The 20469-nt window shown below is 35.3% G+C and overlaps 2 protein-coding genes and 1 long non-coding RNA gene across 6 annotated transcripts in view; 2 read left to right on the top strand and 1 right to left on the bottom strand.

Moving 5' to 3' along the window:
- cv-c (RhoGTPase activating protein) overlaps window positions 1-20469 on the top strand; it is a 124035-nt gene that overhangs the window by 51937 nt on the left and 51629 nt on the right. The gene's annotated exons all lie outside the window — the stretch shown is intronic.
- On the top strand, window positions 1425-19846 carry LOC149032833 (uncharacterized). 2 transcript variants are annotated; one of them, XM_089171504.1, is made up of 3 exons: window positions 1425-5191; window positions 13500-13555; window positions 19820-19846. In XM_089171504.1, exons 1-3 carry the CDS (start codon window positions 4948-4950, stop codon window positions 19829-19831), a joined length of 312 nt encoding a protein of 103 aa, XP_089027630.1. In that variant the 5' UTR covers window positions 1425-4947; the 3' UTR covers window positions 19832-19846. The 2 variants fall into 2 exon arrangements, with proteins under 2 accessions (XP_089027630.1, XP_089027631.1); XM_089171505.1 differs by lacking the exon at window positions 19820-19846 and adding an exon at window positions 14337-14359 and having other exon boundaries at window positions 1427-5191.
- On the bottom strand, window positions 5682-9557 carry LOC149032834 (uncharacterized). The gene is made up of 2 exons (XR_016176206.1): window positions 9182-9557; window positions 5682-9124 (listed from the first exon to the last, which is right to left on the bottom strand). It is a non-coding gene; the product is annotated as an uncharacterized LOC149032834 (long non-coding RNA).

The following is a 20469-nucleotide window of genomic DNA, read 5'->3' as shown; positions in this document are numbered from 1 at the left end:
TTTTCTACCTTTTACAGAGAATAAGGTTCATTTGGTTAATATAACAAGTATGCCTTTTCGTACATCGTCATTGAATATTTTTAGTCGGTTTATTTTGGTAGTGTCCGAGAAGGTGGATGCTTTTTATAAAAACGCCTCGAAAACTTATACGAGTCAATGATTTCCAAGGTAGTAATATAAATGAATCTGACCTTTTTTTTCTTTACCAAACTTTACATTCTTCATGAGAGAGAAGGGGCTACTAAGGGGCTTTAGAGGAAGAATGCTACACGAAAGATAGGAAGAAATTGCAAATTGGGTTTACGCGTGTCACACCTTTCGTCTTCTCACCCAAGAGAAACTAATTACTAGTCCTGGTATCATTATCATTATCACGAACGTGTTAAAGAACAGCTATTATCGATCGTGTAGTATTATTTGTTTTATATTAACAGACAAAGATAGATAGATAGATAGATAGATAAAAAGAGAAACAAGCAGATGGAAAGAGAAATTTCGATAAGACAATTATCTTTTACAAAATTAACCAACTTGTACACACGTGGAATTTTTCTTGTCATTTCTTACCCGGAAAAGATAGTAATATTTAATACTAATATATCTTGTAGAGAGAGAGAGAGAGAGAGCGAGCGATATATACAAGAAGAAAATGATAATATTAATAATAATAATAATAATAAAATTGTAGAAATGAATAAGTAATGATTCGCGTCAATGGCGATTTAGCCTTGGAGGCATGCACGAAAAAGATTTGTAAATGTTTCCCCATTGACTAAACTAATTGCTGGCTTTCAGCAACGTTCTACTTCGACGACTATCTCTTTGACTATAGGACAAAGAAATCGTAATTACTCGATTATATGCTCACAGCTCAGTATATACAATTAGAAATATTAATGTTATCGATTGTCATCGATAAAGTTCGATCGATCGATCGATTGAAAAAATAATAATAATAATTTTTTTTTTTGTAAAAATAATCATCATCATCTTTATTATTATTATTATTATTATTATTATTATTGTTGTTGTTGTTATGATTATCTGTGAATAGCTGTTACAGGTTATTATTTCAGGTGATAAAAATTATTGACTCATCGTGTGCATAACGTAACACCGATACTAGACGGGAGATTTAACATGATAAAAAACATTTCTAAAGTATAAAAAAAAAAAAAAAAAAGAAAAGAAAAAAAATTCGATTACGAAGAAGGACTCTGACATTAGACGAGTCTCGAGAGAATTTGCATGATTGAAAAGGGAAATAACTAACCTGTAGAATACGTAAATCTAATAGGGATAGTTGGATACTCTGTCGGAAAAAATACAGACAACGACGATGATGATGATGATGATGTGATGACAAGGGTGGTGGGGGTTTATTATAAGAGTAAAAGCTTGGTAATGTGAGTGGGTGGTAGTAAAGGGTGCTTGTAAAAGAGAAAAATCAGAAAGGGAAAATAAAGGAAGATGAAATACCTATAGGAAGGGACGCTTGCGCCGCGACGTCGTTTAACTAACCTACGTCACAGTAGTATATTAGTATTAGTAGTGGTGGTAGTAGTAGTATAAGGATGTGCTTTGCGTTTGTCCGTTGCGGGCGCCAATGGGAAGTCGACGGCGGCAGTCGTCGTCGTCGTCGTCGTCGTCGGTATCGTTGGCATCCCGGCGCTTAGCGCAGTTTACCGTGCGCCGTCGTCCACGCGCTCGCGCGCCTATTCACTCACCTACATTTGTATTTTACACCACGGTTTTATTTTTTTCCCATAATATTTTGTCGTACTTGCATTGCTTGCATTGCTTGCATTGCTTGCATATACATGCGTGTATGTTGTTGTGGAAGTGCGTAAGTGTGTGTACAATACACGTTTCAATCGAAAGGATCCCTTAAGGACATTATTCTCTTATCTTAACCCTTTCATACAAAAAATAACAAATTATTTATCCTGTTTTATGATAAGTTACCTTTCTCACGTATTATTATTATTATTATTATTATTGGTATGTTTAAGTATTGTTTTTTATCTTCGGAACGTGACCAACTATCTGTTTCTCTCTAGAAAGTTGTTACTTTGTTTTGTTTTATTTATTATTACGTATATGGTTTTTGTTATAAAGTTGAAAAAAAAAAAAAAAAAAAAAAAGAAATCTTTGAAAGGATACGCGGCGGCGACACTTTCACAGTGTCTAAGCCTTCGGTAATTATAACTTTCGTAGGATTATTCTTTTTAACAACGGAACCAACGGAACCAACGGTGTAATGCTGTCGTAAATCACGATTCGAAAGTGTCGCCTTCCTTGAAAGAGGGTGTGGGAAAGGGGTAGGTAGGAGGGGAATACAAAATCGCATATAACTTTCTTACTATCTCGTAGAAACGGGGAACGTCCCCGAATATTAAATATAATTTTCCTTAAATATAACATTCCTTTCTTGATTAATACTTTTTTATTTAAACTCATGTTAGTTTAGTTTAGTTTAAACTTTATTTTCTCTCTCATTCTGTTGAATAATTTCAAATATTCCTGTTAGAAAAGAGCTTTTTCTTAATAGTTATAGTCATTCTTAATAGTCATTCGTAGGATCGGTATTCAAGACTTCATTCATAATTCATATAACGCATTGCGTCTAGTTGAATTTTCTGTTCGCTACACTTTCCTCCTTTCTTTTACTTTGTAGTTTATTTTTTTTTCTTCTCTTTCTTTTCTCCTTCAAGAGAGTACAACTTCCTGTATAGATAACACAGAAAGGTGTCACGCACGCGGAAATTCTTGACGTTTATATTTCCATCGTTACAACTTCTCCTTTACGAAAACAACCTTACGGTTAGTTTTCCCTTGTTGTGTTGTTCAGAAACATTCCGAGACATATATTTTTTGTGACAAAGGTCAAAGGTAAGTTGACAAATACACGGAAGACTTTTTTCTACAACACCCTCAAATCTTTCTTTCCAAGTCAATAGAGGAGACAGTGTAGGACAACGTAGGACAACGTAGGACAACGTAGGACAACTATAGGTATCTGTGTTCAAGTTTTCAAAGTGGCTCGTACATCAGGATGAATAAGATGTAACCTCATTCTTCTTATTCTTATTTTTATTCCTACTATTGTATTATTTATTTAATAAGAATTTCAATTGGATATTGATTGATCGAATCATCGTAAAAATCATTCCATTTTTTTCCCCCGTCTTTCTTCTTCATTCTTAACTTTGATTCGCCAATAGAGATCAAAACTTTCACCTTTATGCAACTATACTATAGATTGAAATTAATTACTCGCAAGATCGATTCGATCGAGTCTAGTGAGGGTGAGAGGTTCGAGGGGTTGGTTGGGGGAGAAGGAAGCAAAGTAAGAAAAGAAGGAGGAGGAATACGAGTAGGAGGAAGAAACGACGAACTGCTGCTTTGTAACAACGATGTGAAAAGTTACGATGTGCGAACACAAACATACAAACACATGCACACAGAGTTTGTTAACAATATCCAAGAAAGGTTTCGTAACAATACTGAATTAGGATCGATCGATAGTAAATCGAACGTAAGTTGATCTTTAGAATAGATAGATAGGTGGGGGTGTAAGGTGCTTTTATTGTTCGAATCCAAGTGTTTCGCGTTGTATTATTATCATATTTTGAAAGAAAAAAATATGTTGTTACAAACTCTCTCTCTCTCTCTCTCTCTCTCTCTCTCTCTCTTTAAAATAAACCAATAAGCATTTTTGTGAACTCGCTAATTTTACCTTCGAGGAGAGAAGATTCCGTCCAACTTTGATGCGATTACTATTACTACTACTATCTCGATTTTAAACGAGTGGCAAATAATATTCCATTTAATAGAATATTTTTCTTTGGAATTAGAAATGATGTTCTTGCCAAGGTTCCCCAGTTGACATTTTGTAAATCTCAAAGTAGCATTTTACAAATCGCTCGTTAGGCAACTACACACGTGATTATTATGGCTTTCTTAGGGCTTTCCTTCGACACAATACACGCGATAAATCTTTCCACTTTCTTTCATCGTCTTCGTAATAAGACCTTGAAGGTGTTAATGTATTATAAAAAACGAACAATATACGAACTCACAGACTAACTTGTTCTCTCTTAACTATCGAGGAAGGAGAAGAGTCGTCTGGACACTTGAGAAAATAACGAGAGAATATGGATGATCGAAAACCAGAGAGACCTGTTGTTTTCTTCCCCCTTTTTTCTTTTTCTTTACCGTGAAAATAAACGTCTATCCGATACGCGAGAAATGGTAGATCAAATTGCCGTTTCGTTCACACTTTGCTTTCATCAACATTGTACGCGATTCTATTGATAAAGTCATTTTTCTTTCGTATCATCTTGTAGATCTTGTATTATTTAGCACAACTAGTACCTGAGGGGTCCAATCGATTACCAAATCAAATGAATTGTAATTATTAATTATGATATTTAGAAAGTGCGCGCTATTCGTACCTGATAATTCTCATTCTGACAAAGTATACATATATTATTATTATTATTATTATTGTTACTTTATCGGAATAATTAAAAAGAGAATTAGTTGTTTTGACAAATCGATGAATTCTAAAATGAGAAAAGAGATCATGATGATGACGACTATGAATGATCATCGAGAGTAACGAGTTTTACGCGAGTTTTCTGGTCTGAAATTCAAGCTTGTTACTTTATCGAACAAACGATAAAAAATTCTGTTAACGAATAATTGCAAGAAGAGAGAAAGAAAATGGAAAAGAAAAATAGAAAAAATAAAAGAAATACAAAAAATGTAAAATTCGTCAAACGAACTACGACGAGAGAAGATTTAATAATTCGATCATTAGGGGGTGAAGGAGTTGTAAACCTCGTAAAATCCTCATTTTGTTAAAGTGTTTTGTATCAATGATGATACTGATTGTCAATTTTTGACAAAATTCAAGTGCAAGTTCAATTGAAAGTGAGAAAAATGTCGACGGAAGATAGTAGCGGGGGTGGTAACCCACCATCTAATACGACAGAAGAAGTTCGTCATGCATCAAATACATCAGCAACAGCAACAACAACAACAACAACAACAACAACAACAACTAGCACAAGACGATTATCGAAGGAATATAAATTCTTTCGAAGTTTTAGTGCAAAGGTGGAAAATTGGCCGATGAGAAAAGCTGAAGCACTTTGGCGTCGAATGAGAGAACGTAAAATTGCAGGTACGTCCTGTCTGCGTGTGTCTGCGTGTGTCTGCGTGTGTGTGTGTGTGTGTGTGAGTGTGTGTTTGTCTAAAGTAAAAACTTAAATTTTCAATGAATTTTTGCAATTTCATTCACTCTCTCTCTCTCTCTGTCTCTGTCTCTTTCTCTCCCTCCTTTTCTCTTTCAATGACCGCAAACACGCGAGAGTAAAAAAAGAAAGTAAATCTACATCTTTTCTCATTTTTATTTCTTTGATGGTAATGAGAGAAAGAAAGAAAAAGTATGCGTCATTTGAAATGAGAAAAGGAAGTGTCGATTGTACGGGAAGTTTGGTAACGGGAACATCCTGTTGATTATAATCACCAAACCTTGACATGATTTTGGAGTTAAAAAAAGTCAAACCTGACTAATCATCATCTTTTCAACAAATTTCTTTGTTTTTTTTTAACGATAAGATCACAATTACACCAATCGTTTTATAATTTCACTTACAATAGCATTTATCACCTTTCTATGTTGTAATGAAGACACCTTTAATCATTGAAATGATGAAAACATATGAAAACATTTTGTAGATTTAGAAGTAACATGCAAAGTCGTCTTCTCGTGTATAATTCATTAAAACGATTTCAAGCGGATATGTAGGTCAATTTAAATCGCCGTTATACTAGTTTTGTGTTCCTTCTCACCTTACGCAACACACCCAACTAACTCCCCCTCCACCCCCGACACGATTTAATTATTCTTTGACACAATGTACGACGCTTCGCTGACTTTTCCAATGGCATTTACGTCGAACCTTCGTCCAGTTAGTTTTAATTGGAAAGTATCGAATGTTACTTCGATTAATACCACCTGTCTGTCTCTCTCTCTCTCTCTCTCTCTCTCTTTCTATTTTTTCTCTCTAAAACTTATTAATTATTTATTCACGTTCACTGTGTGTGTGTGTGCATGTGTGTGCGCGTGCGCGCGTGTTGAAATATTTTGGTCAAAGTAAAATTAAAATTATTCTTTAATTGGAAGACAATTAAAAAAATGAAATAAAATAAGATGAAATAAAATAAAATAAAATGAAGCCTTGGTCCATTAAGGATTAAAAATGTAATCGGCACAAGGGCGATTGTCGACACTTCGATGACGCACGCTTTTCGTCCCAACGGACGACAATTTATTATCATTACGTCAGCGAAATAATTTATAGATGCATCGTAGAGAGAGAGAGAGTGAGAGTATCAACCGCGACATTGCATCTCTTTGATAATTTTCTTAACGCGTAAGATGCTAGAAAGAAAGTCACTCACCACCTTTTATCTTCTTAATCTTTAAACTACATTCCTATCAATTCCTATCGTATATTACAATCATTATCTTTTTTTTCTGATATTCCTTTCGTGATACAAGTTTCCTATGGAATGTATCCTATGTGTGTCTATGGGATGGAGAGCAGGTACTTTATGGGTTATGTTTTACATTCCGATAGTCTGGCGCCGTATACTTTTATATACATCTTCAAGATTTCCAGAATTAATAGGTTCGTAATATATCAAAACGATAGGGGGAAGGGGAAGGGGAAGGGGGAGGGTGCTAGGGGTACGGGGTATAACTTTATTGTGGATTAATGCACCTTGCCTCAAGGGTATTCGATTGCTTCTTCAGATCGTTTCGCGCAACACCAAGGTTGCACTTCATTTTCTTATACACTCAAGACACACTCTATCGAAATATTCTATTGAATTCATTTTCACTTGTAAAAACTGTCTTGGATATAACAGGGAAAATACTAAGCAAAAAACTATAAACATCTTTTAGGTAGGGTTGCTTATAAACAATAAATGTCATCTTTCTCTCTTTCTCTCTTTCTCTTTGTCATGATCACACATACGTGCGATTATATATAATAATTATTATGGCAATATACTTTTATTATAATTATTTAGGCAAAATACTTTTTAATAAGCTAAATTATGAAGTGATATCTTTTTGATTTATTGTTTGTACCAATGAATGCTTGAATGCTTGAATGAATGAATGAATGAATGAATGATTGTACAAAGTATGGCAGATTTAATGACGAATGATGAGAAATACAAAACAAAAGAAGAATTATAGAAAAAGAGAGTCGATTTTAGACTGAATTTTTTCTATTTTTTCTATTTTTTTCTATTTTTGTTTTGGTTTTTTAATGATAACGATAGCCAGCATTTCAACAAACCGCAGATTTGATCGAATGTGTGGCTTCTTTAGCATTCCGTTTTGCTTCAATGCCACACGTCCATCTTTTTTGTATCTATTTAAGTGTTATTAAGTGTGAATTTTCGACAGGTATGTATGTTACGTATATATACGCAAATATGTGTGTGTGTGTGTGTGTGACTAGTTTTATATAAGAAAACAATTATAAAATGTAAAATAAATTATTAATTATGTAAAAAGAACATGTACGAGATTGAAATTAATAAAATATATTTGAAATTAAATCAAATCATTTGTTGGAATTATTTCTATCCTGTAAAACCTAATTCCTAAACAACCAATCCCTACATGCGTACAAAAAAATAATGGCACAATTGTGCAATCTCAAGGTAAGTAAAATTATTTTATTAATTTTTGTCGATTTAATGCTTTAAATACAAGTTTTAAGACACAGTTTACAAGAACTGTTCGTGGCTCGGTGCTAGAGTCTCGGATTCGTATCCGCAGTATCGCGGGTTCGAATCCCGGCGGTCTTGAAAAATAAAATTTATTTTATTTAAATTTTCCGCGTGATGACGTCACGATAACGATGAGTGTTAGAAGGAATATATTATCTATCACTCTTATAAAATTTTAAAGTCCCGCATCAATTCGGTACCTTAAATACAAGTTTTAAGACAGAATTTACAAGAACTATTCGTGGCTCGTTGCTAGAGTCTCGGATTCGTATCCGCAGATCGCGGGTTCAAATCCCGGCAGTATTGAAAAATAAAATTTATTTTATTTTATTTAAATTTTCCGCGTGATGACGTCACGATGACGTAGTAAGGGTATGTGGTTTTCTTAAAGGGGTGTTAATAAATCAGAAGAGGGGTTGTGGCCAAGAAACTTTAGCCACGCCCCTTCTTACTTTTTCGAAAAATATTAACTCGTGCCACTTCCTCGCATATCATGTTCTCCTGTTACAAATTCAGATTTTCGACAAAATTTCGAAAATTTTCTCGAAAATTTGAATTTGTAACAGGATCACATGATGTGCAAGGAGGTATCCGGTTTTCATGCCACTTCCTCGGGTATCATGTTCTCCTGTTACAAAATTAATTTTTCGACAAAATTCGAAAATTTTCTCGAAAATTTGAATTTGTAACAGGATCACATGATGTGCAAGGAGGTATTCGGTTTTCATGCCACTTCCTCGGGTATCATGTTCTCCTGTTACAAAATTAATTTTTCGACAAAATTTCGAAAATTTTCTCGAAATTCTGGATTTGTAACAGGATCACATGATGTGCAAGGAGGTATTCGGTTTTCATGCCACTTCCTCAGGTATCATGTTCTCCTGTTACAAAATTAATTTTTCGACAAAATTTCGAAAATTTTCTCGAAAATTTGAATTTTTAACAGGATCACATGATGTGCAAGGAGGTGGCATGGTTCAGGAATAGGTTTTACAGGGTAGAAATAATTTTAACTAAGTATTTAATTTATTTTAATGATATTTTATTCATTTTAATATCTTACAAAGTATATTTTTTACAATTCTTTAATGTACATTTCATTTGTAAGATAGATAGATTACAATTTATATAAAAATATAACTGTAAAACGTAGTACGTTGGTTTTGGAGCCGCTGATGTGTGTTAAAAATCCATTGGATGTCTTCTGGTTGTCTTTTTAGTACCAGGAAACTTCTGTAAGTCCTCAGATATGATGGGAATCGAATATATTCTCAGTCTGCTCCATTAATATGACTTGTAACTGTAACAGCAATAAAGAATATTACATGTAAAACATAAAAGTATTATATATAAGTACCTTGAAAAAGGTAACTCCTCGGTTACAACTGTCGTTGTAATGATATGCTATGAATGCTAGCTTTTTAATCCCCATATTATTTCCTGCATGAAGTTGAATAAAATATTCCAATAAATTCTGAGAGATTCTTTAATATTTTAACACTGGATTATATTATATTATATATATATATATATATATATTTTTATAAGGTTTTCCCCTTCAACCACGTCAGTCATCGGTGGCTGACAGTATTTTCCCTTTAAACTGCGTCAGTCATCGCTGACTGACAGTATTTTCCCCTTAAACAGCGTCAGTCATCGCTGACTGACAGTATTTTCTCCAAAAACCGCGTCAGTCGCCGATGACTGACAGTATTTTCTCCGAAAACCGCGTCAGTCACCGATGACTGACAGTATTGTCCTCTTAAACCGCGTCAGTCACCGATGACTGACAGTATTTTCTCTAAAAACCGCGTCAGTCACCGATGACTGACACTAATTTCTCCAAAAACCGCGTCAGTCACCGATGACTGACAGTATTTTCTTCAAAAACCGCGTCAGTCACCGATGACTGACAGTATTTTCTTCCAAAACCGCGTCAGTCACCGATGACTGACGCTGTTTTCCCTAAATATGTCAGTCATATGTGACTGACGCGGCTTGGACCAGAAGTCTATTGTCAGTCACTAATGACTGACGCGGCCTAGAGAAAGAGTAAATTGTCAGTCACTGATGACTGACGCGGCCTGGACACAAACTCAGTTGTCAGTCATCAGTGACTGACGCGGCCTAGAGAAAGAGTAAATTGTCAGTCACTGATGACTGACGCGGCCTGGACACAAACTCAGCTGTCAGTCATCAGTGACTGACGCGGCCTGGACACAAGGTCTGCTGTCAGTCATTGATGACTGACGCGGCCTGGTAATAAAATGTGTTGTCAGTCACCGATGACTGACGCGGTTTTTAGGAGAAAATACTGTCAGTCACCGATGACTGACGCGGTTTAAGAGGAAAATACTGTCAGTCATCGGTGACTGACGCGGTTTTTGGAGAAAATACTGTCAGTCATCGGTGACTGACACGGTTTTTTGGAGAAATTAGCGTCAGTCACATATGACTGACGCTGTTTAAGGGGGAATACTGTCAGTCACAGATGACTGACGTGGTTGAAGGAGAAAATACTGTCAGTCACAGATGACTGACGCGGTTTAAGAGGAAAATACTGTCAGTCACATATGACTGACGCTGTTCAAGGGGGAATACTGTCAGTCACAGATGACTGACATGGTTGAAGGAGAAAATACTGTCAGTCACAGATGACTGACGCGGTTTTTAGGAGAAAATACTGTCAGTCACCGATGACTGACGCGGTTTTAGGAGAAAATACTGTCAGTCACCGGTGACTGACGCGGTTTTAGGAGAAAATACTGTCAGTCACCGGTGACTGACGCGGGACTCAACGTGCTAATCTGCAGTTTTATCTGTTGCTGTTCCTTGTTGCTACTGCTGCTGCTGATGATGAGAAAGAGTAGAAGCAACCAAAGCCTGTTTATATTATACTCGTGAGATTAATCTCTGTCCTTAACACATGAGAGAGTAATACACACCTCCTTCTTTCTCTAACTAAACTTTAATTTTTTCCTCTTTCCTTCGTTTAAACGTTTAACATCTGTGTCCCATACTTTGGGATTCCTTTGAGCCACGTAATAGTTTCAAATATTTATATATATACGTGCAAAGATGACGAGTAGTTTGTAGAAAATTATTTGATTCGCATAATAGAACATACGTTTCGTGCATGCATGCATGTGGGGGTGTTGATGATAATGATGATGATGATGATAATGGTGGTGGTGGTGGTGGTGGTGGTGGTGGTGGTGGATAAACGCGTGTGCCGGTAGACATACGGCGTACAGTGAATTTATTTGTGGAAGCTCGTGGGTCTTATAATAGATCACAATATAAACCAGGCGGTGTAGAAAACCCGTGGAAACGCGACGATCCCGTGACGAGAGAATTTTGCACGACTTGGTGTAGTTTTCGTCAACGTTCTTCATCGTTGTTCTTGCTAACTGACAATAGTAATAATCTTATTTGAATTTAACTATATTCGTAAAACCATCATCGACGATTTTATTTTCATGAAAGACGTAAAACGCAAGAAACACGTGTTTCCCATAAACATGCATTCTTCTAATGGTATGGGAAATTTCAACGAGACTTTGATTTCTTTTTGATTTCACACCTAGAGTATTAAAGATAGAAATCGCGTTTTAACAAAATTAAACAAAATCTGACACAAGCCTATCGGTGGAGACGAAAGTGTGCTTTGCTTTATAGACACCTGAGAATGTCTCGGTCTTCCAATAAAGGCCAAGACAATAGGAGAAACTACGACGACATATTTCGAATGCAGCTGTGTGTAGTAGTGTGTACTTAAGTACAAAAGGAGACGAGGATTCATGCCTTTGCATGAAACTTTTGCTCATTTGTCATTTCGTGATTTTATATCAGAGAATAAGCAAAGTTTTCAATTATTACCAAATGTAATTAAATGTAAGTAACATTATCTTAGATCAAACTATAATAGTGTTTTTAATGAGTATTTCATCGAGATACACGTGATCGAAGATTACAGTGACGATTTTCAATGTCTTCATCAATCATATCAACGCCTATCAATTATTGTAGGTATACTTAGGGTAAATCACAAGTAAGAGAAAGTGTTGCAGGAGAGGGAAGCTCATATTATCTCGTCTATAAAAAGATATCCAAGATAAACTATGTTTTAAAAGGGGGACCAAAATAGAACAAGGGGTAGGAATGAGAGGAGGAGAGGGTGTGCTTCAGCTTATGTTTCTTCTTCTCCTTGCGTTATGATGTTTTTTCAAGGCACCCCCTCTCTCTCTCTCTCTCATAATTCATATCCGATATGCCGAGTAGAACGATTTATAATTCTCTCTGAAAATTGTAACGCGTTCACTTTCTATGGTAGGACGTTGTGTATTATACGCCAACTCTCTCTCTCTCTCATGCAAATCGGCGGCGTCGGCTTTATTATGGTATGGGACGAGTATGCATATGAGGGGCACGAGTTTCGCGAGCGGATGATTGCACCCCGTTGATTGCACTTTTATCTACAGGTTCCGATGGTACCTTTCTCTTCTTCCTTTACCACCTTTAACGCACTCCGACTTTTGAATTTCACGCCATTGTTACGGCGATAGCGATATCTTTTAACAAAAAGAACAATATATATTGAAGAACGAGATTAGAAATGCTTTTCTTGTCCATGCTACGATTAGTTGTTAATTGCTTACAAGCTGATAAATACATCGTCTGGGTTAGAAATTGTCTCAAGTCCTTGAATCGTTTTAGCATCCGGCTTTTGTCAACTCTCTTAGACCGACAAAAGGACTACTTTCAGATAGACAGATACCTATCGCAAGTAATAACTTATTTAACTGAGAAACAAGCTTGACTAGCAACGAGAAAGTTTAAGTGACTTTGTTGTTTTCCTTACACATAGTTAAGGAACCTAACCCCGCCGCCGTCGTCGTCGTCGTCGTCGTCGTCGTCGTCGTCTCATTGTTTCTTCATAAATCATATTTTATCATAAATCATAAACATTTGTTTTTTTTTTTTCATTTTGTGAAAAATATACTTCAAGATATAACTCAAAGTTGTATATATCGTTTGTGTTCAGACGAAAGCTATTAACTAATATTTATACTTATCTAAGTGAACAAATCTTGGAAAGCAGAGTATTGTGACTTGGCTTTCATTTGCCCCTGGAAAGATGCAACACGAGAAACAGCAAAGTGTTTGGTGTAAGCAGTATCTCAAATGTGTGCGCGTATAAATGAACAATGTAACAAAAGGAAAAACAACAATTCAACAAATTTCAAAACTTCTTCTTCTTCTTTACTACTTACATTACATTACTCTTGACAAATATAATATACTTGTCGATTTAACGATGATGCAACTTGAAGTGAAAACTTGTTGTCAAAAGAGATGAGACACCACACCGACAAATCATTTCAATGATACTTTTCGCGAATCACCCTACCAGATGAAAGTCGTCAAATTGTTTTCTTCTTCACGCTTTCGTCCATTTTTTCAAAGAACAATGGACTTTAAGTGAAAAAAAAAGTAATATAAGAATGGCAGTATTTGTATTATGTTTGTGCGAAAGGTAAAGAGAGAGTACTTAACGCTTACCAGCGTTTCTTTTATGTTCCAGGTAAGCACCGGACGATTACGGATGAATGTTCCAGTATAGTAGTCACGAGTGAAACACTAAATCCGCTCATAAGTATGTTCTACGTTTTAAGGCTCATCCAATCACCATAAAATAGTGTGTCCAAGGGCGCGCGTCGTTAAGGACAAGGTGAGAGGAATAGAAAGGGAGAAAAGGAAATAAGAAAATGGGCAAGGGGGAGGGGGGAATGAAAGAGAAAGATGGAATGAAACAAGAAGAAGAAGAAGAAGAAGAAGAAGAAGAAAAGAGGAGAGGAGAGGAGAGAGAGGGTGGTTGGGGGAGGGAGGGAGGGAGGGCAAACGATTTACATTTTCATAGGGAGTACCCTACGGTTTTATGTCGCTTCAAGGTGGACCGCATTTCGAACTCGTCTCGACCGATGGAAAAGATCGCGAAAAATTACGAGCGCAGGTGCGCCTTTTCTCTTTTACATTCACTTTCGTTATCGTTACTATGCGTGGTACTTACATCTACGCAAGTATTGAAAAACAGTACTTTGAAAATTTGATGGAATCGAGAAAATCATTTATTTCCAATAAACAAATTGATCTCGTATTTTTTCATCACGTATAATATCCTGTTTCTCTCATCGTCATTAATAAACTATAAAGTATAATATTAACATTATGATATAAAAAAAAAAAAAAAAAAAGGAAAGAATAATATCTAACTCAATCAAGGTTCGATTAATCGACGCCTCTCTACACGGATTCTTCTTCTTCTTCTATCATCGAAATCTAGTTGTAGCGTTCCTTTCAAAATATTTTTGCCCTTTCCGAAGATCATTACGAGAATTAAGCATCAAAGTTGACCGTGAAATACGATCGTTCGTTAAATCATTCTTTTTAAAGGACGTTCGAATTCACGTTAAACTTTTTGATTTATTTCTTAATACCATACAATATATCAGTAGGAACGAACGAACGAACGAACGAACGAACAATCGAAACCCTCGTTAGACGAAGGGGGAGGAATTTAGGGAGTTCAAGGGGAAGGGGTATGGGGAGTTACGAGTGTGAGTTACGAGTGTGAGTTACGAGCTGCACCAGATACAACTTTTACAACCAGTTCGACCTTCGATAGACATGAAGGGGGCCCCATAAGTGTTTGATAATAAAAGGTATTTTTTTTTTGTCAACTACGTATGCACCCCCTTGTTGTTTAGATCGTAAAGAATAAATCAAATAGGTGTATCTTCGATGGGAAGAATTTTGAAACATTGACAATCGAATCAATGCAACCACTATCAAATGTGAAAATACCTGTAGAATAAGTGAACGTACTTTATACTACACGTTGAGTTGTTTCTCTTGAATCTGATCTAAGTTTCTTCTTCCTTCAGATTACAGAACAAGTAATAGTTGTAGTAGTAGTAGTAGTAGTAGTAGTAGTAGAAGAGGAGGTTGGACCGTGGTGATAGGGAAAAGTATCTATTCAGCTACTACCGGTGTGGTTATCCAAAGAAGATATCTTTATCCGTAATAACGAACACGTCCGTACAATTATTCATCTCTCGAATTTCCCCCCTTGGCGATATTTGTCCTTTTCTAAGTCATCCTTTCTCTTTTTCCGTTATCCGTTATCCTTAATCCTCCCATTCGTATTTCTCATCTCTCTCTCTCTCTCTCTCTCTCTCTTTGATAACATTTCTTTGCAATTAGTAGAGAACAACCAAAAGGAAAAATAAAATAAGCAGGGGTAACTCTATCTTATAGACAATTTACTAATTAGTATGATTAATATATAATGAAATTAAAAAAGAAAGAAAACAAATGAAGTATTGTATTTTTGTTGTTGTTCGTACACTAACCCAAGTTTTGAAAAATAATTTTCTTCTTGTGTCTTTTCTAAACTCGCGTAACATAATCAATGAGATTGAGAGTGCAGCAGCAGTGTTATAGTGAAACAGCTCCATAAACCCCATAGACAGGCACCATAGAATGGCGCAATAACCCGGCCGAGAATGGGTGATCGCGCGTGCGACCCTTTCTCCCTTCAAACCATTCCTCCCATTCCTCTCATTACATCCACATTTTCATCTATCTTGTAGTTTTTCCTTCTGCATTTATTCGTCGTTGTTCGATAAACAAAATCGAAAGTTAATAGAATACCAAACGAAAGATTCACTGTTTTCTCTACTAAAAGAAAGAAAGAAAGAAAAAGAAAAAGAAAAAAAAAGAAAAGCAAAATGATGGCGGTGGTGTATGGTTTTACGACAAAGTATTTCGTTCTTCTTTCTTCATACGACTTCAGTGACAAGCGCGAATGGTTACACGCATAACTCAAAACGGTTATATACCCGTTCGAACAAGGAACCTCATTGTAGTACCCCATGCTCGGGCAAGTTATGAGATATCTTTTGCTACTCTAACCATAAGAGATGAAAGAGACAGAGAAAACTGTGAGAACGTCATTTATACGTGGGAATGTGTGTTACTATACTTATTCTTCCAACAAACGACAAAACATACTTCTTGTATTATAGTATGTCAACAAGTCAAAGTAAAAGATCAAGTTTTTAGTTGAAAATCGGTTACTAACTTAGTTATACCAAGTAACTAGTAAGCTAAGTAAGTAACACTTGATGATTTTTCTTCTCAACTATTTCATTTGTTTCGCATGATTAGGTAAAACATTATCTATTTCAAATAAATATGCTTACAATAGCAATGTAGAAAAGCTATTAGATGATGTCAAGGTGTTACCGTTATAACGTGAAAACTGTTATTTTATATAATAACTATGTATTAAACATAGATTAACCGTTACTCTTAAGCATATACACATATATATATGATCATAATTGATTGGTGGTACTGCATATATAACTACTTGTATATCCTGTCGTATAACAGGATTGTCATTCTATCTAATATATACCTACTTATTTCTGTATCATCTATTTTCAATAAGGATAAATCTATTTTTCTTTTATTATATTTTCTTTTCTCATCATCATCATCATCATCATCATCATCATCATTTACAATATTATCTAATTAAAATGATAAATTATTATTCCATAGAAAAAAAAAAAAAAAAAAAAAAAAAAAAATACTAGAAAATAAAAATCGTACATTTAATATACACAGTTATCTTATTATTTAAGTACATAATATAATAACGGGAAGAGATAAAGATCAACTTGATAGATAAAATATACTTCATTTGAAATATAGTTAAGACGAAGATTTATGATCCATGTATTCTCATTCAACCAACAGTACCGAAGTTTCGTCACGTCAATTATGTAATCGCATAATTGCTGTGAGGGGTAGAGAGGGTGGCAGAGTATGCATCATTCGTCATCAACTAACATCGTTAGACGTCATTTTCAATCGACGACGTGGTCATATTCATAGTCATAGTCATAGTCATAGTCATAGTCATAGTCATAGTCAGTTATTTGAAATTCTTGCTTCCAACAACAACGTTGATCGACAACACACCCACCACTAAATGTGAGAGAAATTTCTCTCTCTCTCTTTCTCTCTCTCTCTTTCACTCGAATGGTTCACTGTTTATCCACTAATTACCATCATTATTTGGATTATCTGTATGTTTAGGCTAATTGTACGTTTATATTCTCATATATTCATATGTATGTATGTATGCTAATCTCGGTCAAGTATTTCTAAATGCAAGTAGTTTATTATTAATTATACGTCGATTTCAATTTCACGGTTAAAAGATACTCGAAGATTTTGTAGAACATCGAAATTAATCATGAAGAAAGAAACTAATATACATTATATATAATATCATATGAAAATATATGCATTTACTATAGTATTTACATGAATAATAATGAAATATAGTATATAGTAGATAGAAATAGAAGATAATATTTATAATAATATTTGTTATTTTAAATGAGAAAAATCGATTCTTCCACACTTCAATCTTAACTGACTATACAAATAACGGTGTTGGGCAGCACACTCAACGAAGCTGCTGTTGCTGCTGCAACTGCAACTGCAACTGCAGTGCACCATTAACTCTTCTAAATCACGTTCTGTCAACAAGCATCGAACAACGCGAGGAAGAAACGATGTAAGTGTGCTCTCGTAACTCGTTGTAAAGGGAACTCGTGCGATCGTAGAATGAATGAGAGATAAAGAGAAAGAGGAGAAGAAAAAAAAAGTGCTTTGCGTGCTTGCGATGCACAGACGTGTCTTTGATACGTAAACGGATAGAAGGAAGGAAGGAAGGAAGGAAGGAAGGAAGGAGAGGTTCACTCACGGTGTAACATCTCGTTCGATTTAACCACCACTATTACAACCATCATCACATTCCAACAACCAAACTCTCAATATTAACTGTGTGTCAAGACGTCGTCTCCAATTATTTCTAATTGCAATTGGTAATTCGATATTAACTATTGTGTACAATACGCAAACAAATGCATACTGTCTTCTATTTCATTCTCACGGATTTTTGTTCGCTTTTTTTCAAATCAGCACATTTCTAAAGATGTTTTTACTTCAATTCGAATCGAGATCATCCTCTAGGAGAAATCGAGATGATTACCGGATACGATGTTAGACGATACTCAATCGTTATTTTACTTTTTGCATTTCTTCTACTCGTTATTATGAGAATCTATGGAATGGTTGTTTATAACTACAGATGCATAACTCTATTTCAACGTAAGATACTTCCTTGTAAACTCGATTTAATATTATTTTTCTTTTCGTTGCAATATTTGTATTTCGTTAACTTGAATGAGAAATCAAATCTTTGCAGTTATTGTAGAAAAATAATTCTCAAAGATTTCCTAATAATAATAATAATAATATAAAATTGATCAACTTTTCTTCCGCGTGGAAGTACCTCTGATCTTCGAAGATAAAACAACACAAAAGAAAAGAAAAGGTAAAAAATGCATCCGATCGACTGCATTATAATTAGATCCTCCTCTTCGATGTAACGAGGTTCGTGTCTTCACCGAATAAGGCTTTTACATAAAATCCATGCTGTATCATAGAATGATATTAAAAAGTAACTCCCTATCCATTTTGTCTTTCTTTTTCATTTTCTTTTTATCAATAACCATTTTCATCTATATAATACATTACTAATATATACGCAAGACACACTCTTGTTCAGTTATTTTAGATAATATTATCGCGGTTCAGCGAACCGTGCGAAACAGTTACACACACTATACGAACGACCACGTACATACGTAGATTTTTTGTTCATTCGTTTCATTCGTTTCATTCGTTCATTCGTGATTACATAACGAGATTTGCCATGTTACGCTGGAACTCGGGCGATAATGTTTGAATATTTTATGCTCACGTATGCAAACCGTTATGTCCGTCGTTCCAAGGTGTATTTTACTGTCTCTCGTATGGATCGTGTGCTACTCTTTATTATTTCAACAAAAATATTAATTAAATATATATATATATATAAATATTTGATTATCTAAAATCCTATGCTGCTTTGATAATAAAAGTAATTGAAGGTGGAAAGAAAAATAGAATGAAACAGACAAAATTACAGAGGCTTGAGGCTTGGGGTGGTGCTGGTGGGGTTTAGTAGAACCGATAGGTAGCAAACACCCACGTTAGTATAACGGATATAAATCCGAAGCAAAGGTAAATCGTGTTTCACGCGGTACGAATGAACGAACGAACGAACGAACGAACGAACGAACCAGTTCGAAAGCTGGCTCGTGATATGCAACATGTAACGAACGACCTACGACAACGACAACGACGACGACAACGACGACGACAACGAAGACAAGGAGGAGCATAGGACGATGAAAATGTGTGTCACTGGTGTCTATGTCACCTAACGGCATCTCGTCCTCTTAGGTGATGCCTGGACCACTGTAATAAATAGTAATAATATTCTATGCATCTCGAGATGTGCATACATTGTGCACATATACACGTCATTTACTAGTATATTAATGAATAAATATTACTTGCTACATACACACCTACGTTATTTCTTTTTATTTCTTTTTTTTTTTTTTGCTCCACAGTGTTGGATGTAATCAGCAAAGGATGATTATCATTTGTGTTGGATATGTCGCGAATATCTCGAGAAGTCCTATTTTTATTAACCCATTACCCTTTCAACTTGATTTACAAATCTTTCAATCTTTCAATCTTTCATCTCATCGATGTAAATACGTTTGAGAATATTTTTTACCAAGATACTCGATCTTTCGAAGAGTTCCTACTCAAATGTCTCTCCCCATCAGATTTTTTTTCTTTTCTTTTCTTTTCTTTGACTAGAATTATTCATAGATAAATTTCAAATGGAAATGATTTCGTCCTCGTAGTTTACCGTTGTCGTCGTTTATCTTTCATCTTCTCCAGATGAATATTTTTTTTTCTTTTTCTTTTCCTTTTTCTTTTTCTTTTTTTAAAGGAATACGAATAGTGAAGGGATAAAGATTGTCGGCGGTACCTATGCGAGATTCTTAGCATCATCCCACTATCATACACACACGCACACAAAGTAATGTCGAGTAATCAAGGAAGAATCAGGAACACCGCGTGATAGTCGTTAGAGGGCTCCATGATGAGGCCCCAAGAGTTCTCTACGGGGTACCTGCGTAATTGAATTTCCGCTATTCTCTGATCTTCTTTGACTTTGCTAAAAAATAAAAAATTAAAAACTAAAAAGAAGAAAGAAAGAAAAATCAACAAAACATTTCGATGCAATAAAAAATAATCTCTAGAAAAAACAGAAAGAAAGAGAGAAAGATACATCATCCGAATCTAACGAAAAGATATGGGTTCTTGATTATTATTATGGACAGGAGTCCATATTACGGTACGTTAAACGTGTTAGTAATTCTGTTTGAGCAATAATCGAAGTAGACGTATGTTAGCAGCGTGTTCATTGTGTCGTCGAGTCGTCTTACCTATCTAGAAACAATTTCTAACTTGTGTTTAATCAAACGGGCGGGTCACGAGAAGACCTACCCCCCATCCCCCTCCTCCTCCTCCTCCTCCTCCTCCTCCTTCTTTTTCTTCACCTGATGTTGTAAAATAAACAAATATTCGTTTATTAAT

Source organism: Polistes dominula, unplaced genomic scaffold (assembly GCF_049000335.1).
Source record: "Polistes dominula isolate Pdom_NZ unplaced genomic scaffold, Pdom_raw_medaka contig_26, whole genome shotgun sequence".
Taxonomy (NCBI): Eukaryota; Metazoa; Arthropoda; class Insecta; order Hymenoptera; family Vespidae; genus Polistes; species Polistes dominula.
The sequence above is the reverse complement of the archived record's forward strand: the minus strand, read 5'-3'. Positions and strand labels throughout refer to the sequence as shown.

What these genes read in the sequence shown, in the direction of transcription:
- LOC149032833 (XM_089171504.1), top strand. Translation starts at nt 4,948, where the DNA reads ATGTCGACGGAAGATAGTAGCGGGGGTGGTAACCCACCATCTAATACG. An exon ending in GAGAGAACGTAAAATTGCAG is followed by an intron (nt 5,192 to 13,499) that starts GTACGTCCTGTC and finishes CTACGTTTTAAG; the next exon opens with GCTCATCCAATCACCATAAA.